The sequence below is a fragment of the Marmota marmota genome, unplaced genomic scaffold (assembly GCF_001458135.2).
Source record: "Marmota marmota marmota unplaced genomic scaffold, marMar, whole genome shotgun sequence".
NCBI classification, from domain to species: Eukaryota; Metazoa; Chordata; class Mammalia; order Rodentia; family Sciuridae; genus Marmota; species Marmota marmota.
In genome coordinates, this window is record NW_025999977.1 from 11,292,197 (window position 1) to 11,297,303 (window position 5,107).

At 33.9% G+C, this 5,107-nt stretch overlaps 1 protein-coding gene across 1 annotated transcript in view; it reads right to left on the reverse strand.

The window, feature by feature from the left end:
- Positions 1 to 5,107, reverse strand: part of Papolg (poly(A) polymerase gamma) — a 38,329-nt gene that overhangs the window by 13,019 nt on the left and 20,203 nt on the right. Inside the window, exons 10-14 of the mRNA XM_015479643.2 lie at positions 4,221 to 4,293; positions 3,186 to 3,306; positions 2,789 to 2,873; positions 2,326 to 2,379; positions 162 to 281 (exon numbers count right to left, since the gene is read on the reverse strand). Coding sequence (XP_015335129.1) covers positions 162 to 281; positions 2,326 to 2,379; positions 2,789 to 2,873; positions 3,186 to 3,306; positions 4,221 to 4,293 — 453 coding nt within the window. The remainder of the gene's footprint in view (positions 1 to 161; positions 282 to 2,325; positions 2,380 to 2,788; positions 2,874 to 3,185; positions 3,307 to 4,220; positions 4,294 to 5,107) is intronic.

Below are 5,107 nucleotides of genomic sequence, written 5' to 3' on the forward strand. Positions count from 1 at the left end.
CTTGCATGCATGAGGTACTGGGTTCGATCCTCAGCACCACATAAAAACAAATAAAATAAAGATATTGTGTTCATCTACAACTAAAAAAAAATATTTTTTTAAAAAAGAAATGTAATATTAAGAAACAATTAACTTAAAAAAAAAATAAACAGTTAACTTACTCTTTATGATGTTCTTTATTTCCTGGGAATGACTGGGGATTCACATGGGCAAGAGTAATAAATTCATTCCGTTCCAAGTTTCCAACAAGAACACGGATTTTAGATTCTACTAACCCAACCCTAAAATAAGTAAAAATTTTCTTATGTCTATGTCAAATTTGAAAACTATACTTAAGTAAATCAAATAGCATATTAGCTATGGAGCCTTACATGTTCATTTAAAAACTGTAGTTCAACATAGTACGGCCTCTTTAAGCTACCATTCAGATGAATGACACATTTAATGAGTTCCTGTATATTCTATCTTTTAAAGTTTGTTTTCTTTTAAACAAAAAGAATTGCTCAAAAAAAGAATTGATCAATATAATGCATTTCTGAATCTAAAATACCCGATCTTGGTTAAGACTATAAAACAGTCCTAATCTGAGCATGAACAAAAACTCTTGATTAAGCTGGTCTTTAATTTTTGTTTCCACTTTCAATCTTATGTCTAAACTCAAACGCCAAGATATGTTTAATAATGTGAACAAAGATGCTAATTCAGATCCATAATTTATAAATAAATATGCTCTGATTTTCACAAAATTAATACTAGACCTTGCATTTTAAAAAGAAGTCACTAAATTCAAATCAAACATTAGAAAAATACACAAAATTTCATCAGATTTCTGCAACTTCATTTTCTATCTCACTTAATAAATATGATGAGGGGGCTGAAGTTGTGGCTCAGTGGTAGAGTGCTTGCCTAGCAAGCCAGCATGGGTGAGGCACTAGGTTTGATCCTTGGAGCCACATAAAAGCAAATAAGTAACCAACCAAACAAATAAATGTATTTTGTCTATCTACAACTAAAAAAAATTTTTAAAGAAATGTGACTAGCTCCAGCAAAATATTAATTTATTAGTGACTTTATAAATTAGAACAAGTATGAGAACATTAAAAAAGAAATCTTTCAAACATCTTCAACAAAACCTTGCACATTATATTTGTGTATGCCTTAACAGTAGATGCACAAAAATCTGCTTTGGTCTAGTATCTGAGAGGCTGGCAAACCTTTTCTGTGAAGAGCTGGACAAAATATATTTTAGGCTTTTTGGGCCATACAGTCTCTTTTGCAACTATTCAACTTTGCTATCAAGTATGCAAAGAGCCACAGACATAAGTTTCACATAAGTGAGTGAACAAGCATTTTCTATCTCCAGTGAAACTTAAGGAATAGGTGGCAGACTGACTTTGGCACAGGCTATAATTTCCTGAACCTTGATCCAGAAAAATACTTTGAAAATGACCCAAAGATGCTCCAAATATTTTCAGGGTCTCTTTAATTACCAATGAAATAAGACTGAACTCTTGAAGCAACAATAAGATAGTATTATGTTTTGCTTTTCTAGAAGTCAGACATGAGGAAAGTACAACCATCTCTGGTGGCCCAACAGTTCTGCCCAATGGAGTCAAGAATGTGAATATACTAGAGGCAGAGAGCATGAATTTAGATGCACTAGAAAGAATATATATGTTCCACATCTCTTCTCTCTTGACAGAAACTTACATTCTGAGACCTTCCATGCCACCATCTCCTAAATTTTAAAATAATGTTATCTTTTCCTTTGAGTTTGGATGGAGGAAATCATGATGCAAAGACTCATCCAAACCACCTAAAAACTTTTATTCAAATCTGATTCTGAGAAACAACAAAGAGCATAATCTGTATATATATTCTTATCTCATATCACTCCCAATTCTGAAATATTAACTTAGTGGCATTTCTTAATCACTGGTGCTCTATGGTCATATACACCAGCCACCAATAAGATATAGTAACTATGAAAATCCTAGTCACCTGGGGGTCTAGAGCAGGAATACTGCCAAGTTCTAGGCCAACCTCAGCAGCTTAACAAGATTTTCTCTCAAAAAAAAAAAAAAAGAGCCAGGGATGTAGCTCAGTGGTAGAGTGTCCTGGGTTTGATCCCTAGTACTGGGGGAATTGGGGGGTGGGTAATGAGTGGAATTGGGGCAGGGGTAGTGAGTAGAGTTGAGGGGTGGAAGAAAAAGAAGGGAGAGATTAATAATTTTGGAAATCAAAGTATTTCATAATTGGTAAAGCACCATATAAATATATTATTTTCACCACACAGTAGGTAGAGAAGTTGAATATAAGTCTTACCACTCTAGATGGTTTTCTTCTGTTGATGCACTGGCAGTTAATACTATATAATGTCTATGAAGAATTTTTCAGCAACAATCAGAAAAACAAGACAGAAACATTATTAGGGTCTGCTTTTCCATTATTACCTTTTTATTCTCTTTCCCAATGAACAAGAGCAATATCAGCACAGTGCATAAAAATTAAAGTATGCTCTGATTTTCATAAAATTAATTCTAGGCCCTATAATTAAAAAAATTCACATAAAAAAATCACTAATACTGGATTAGTTACTACTGGAATAAAGGAATTCTATTAACACAGAGGAGTTTAATTAACTTATTTTCTACTTTGCTTAAGAAATCTAAAAAACAGCTATCATCTACCAAATATTAATATACCATATATTAACTTTAATAAATTTAAAATCATTCTTCGTGATTGCACAAACGCACACACACACAAAATGCAAAATTTCAAATACCTATACTTTTGAAAGAAATTTGGTGGTTCAAGTAATTTGGACCAATCTGATTTTCCTTGAAGAATTTCATCTGTAACTGCAAGACCTAAAGAGAGGGAGGGAGGGAAGGAAGGAGAAAGAGAGAGTCTGATTTCTTGTATCACTCCACTCCCCCAAAATTCTTTTGTTACAAAATGTAAATATATTGTTTCTCAGAACACAAAAATTAAGTTAAACCATAACTGGACTAGCTCAATTTTTGGTCTTAATATTATCATATACTTTGGAAAATATTTGAAAGAAGTTTTAGAAAGAGTGTTACATAATTCTAATTGCCAATCCATAGCTGCAATAGAGAACAAAACTGTCAACCAACCTTGTGGGAATATGTAAAGGGCAATAGGGCCAACATGTTTACCTTGTTTAAATTCTTCTACCATTACTGTCCGAGTTGATGTGGACACATTATACGTAGAATTCTGTTGTGGGTAGGCAGGGGTGATTATGGGCATGAGATGATACCTATCTGATGGATTTACCTGTGAAATTAGAAGCAGAATAATTGATCTATTCTCCTATTTCAGTTGTCCTCACTTCATTTCCCCAAAAGTCTGAAGAATATGAAATATAAATTTAATACTGTTTCCCCCAATTCTAAGAAGCACATTTCCCCTCCCCAACTACAATTCTTTCTGAAGTTAGATGTGTCTAATAATCAAAGTCAAAGGACCCTTTTGCAGTTTATTTTTCTTCAGAAAAACTGTTAAATCAATGGTGCACCTTCCAAATAATAGTCATTTAGAACGAAGGAAATTAGAGTATCATAATCATAAAAAGCATTATCTGGTCCAATGGTTTTCAATGCACCCACTCAATTGATGACTTCCCCTTAGTTATAAGACGAAGGAGCACTCAAGCTAAAAACAAATTAAAATGCAAAGTACACAAAAATTATGCTATCTTGGAAACAGAAATGTGGTTTAAATTGTACTGCAATGTAAGTTTTCTAATATATCTCGGTACTTTATTTTTAGTAACTAATTACTTGTGAGACAGTTTTTCACCATGGATTATGATATTGTGGTTGATATACACACTCATCTAGTCTTTTAAAATATTTTTTTAGTTGTAGTTGAACACAATGCCTTTATTTATTTGTTTATATTAGTTTATTTATTTTTTATGTGGTACTGAGGATAGAACCCAGTGCCTTGCACATGCTAGATGAGTGCTGTACTGCTGAGCTCCAGCCCTAGTCCCACTCATCTAGTCTTACATAGGCAATTTTTAATGAAATAACATTTGGATCAGCATTAGATTCAAATCATCCATGCCAAAAAACACAGCGAAGGGAATGAAAGGAGCACAGCTATACAGAAGGGAGAAGAATGGGAACAAGAGGAATTATCTTTAGACTATAAGGTTTAATGAAATTCCACAATAAATCACATACCCGAGGATCCCAGACGGGTAAATTCAAATTGCTTTCTTCTGGTTGCTTCAATAGCACAGGATTTGGCCATTCCCTAACACGAATGAAGCATATTAACTTACATAGACTCTCATTTCAGATACTATATGAAATATTAAGAACTAAAATCATTAGACTGTTCCAACCTTTATACAGCAGATATTTTGGGTAACTTTGAAAGAAGGGAAGGAAGGAAGGAAGGAAGGAAGAAACAGGGGAGGGGATAGGGAGGTTAGGGAGGAGAGGGAAAGGAAAGGAAAAGAAAAAAGAAAAGAAAGAGGTAAGGGGAAAATATACAAAGGAAAACTATTTTGAAGCAGTGTTTTTTAAATGGGCAAACAGTTGTTTATTAGTTATAACTAATTGATACCTGAATCTTAACTAATTGGTACCTGAATCTTTTCATTTCTTCTCATTTGCTTTCATAGATTTAAATTTGGTAATTTAATAACAGCAATAACTAACATTTACTGAAAATACTACCAATATGGTAGCTATGATTATTATCTCTATTGTACAGATGAGAAGAGTTTACCACTTCTGCGTAGTTGGTAATGTGCAGAGTCAAATGTATTGTAACCATTCTTGCAAGCTAAAAATCCACATTTACAATTATTGTGCCATAGTGTATTCATTCACAAAAAAAGAAATGAGTTAGGTAGGATAGTATATGCCTGTAATCCCAGCTACTCTGGAGGTTGTAGGAGAATCCTAAGTGTAAGGCCAGCCTGGGAAATTTGCTATGACCCAGTATCAGAAAAAAACAAAGGGGGGCTAGAGATATAGTTCAGTGGTAAAGTGCTTGGCTAGCATGCTTGAATCCTTGAGTGGAATCTCCCCCCACACACACACACACGGGGGGGGGGGGG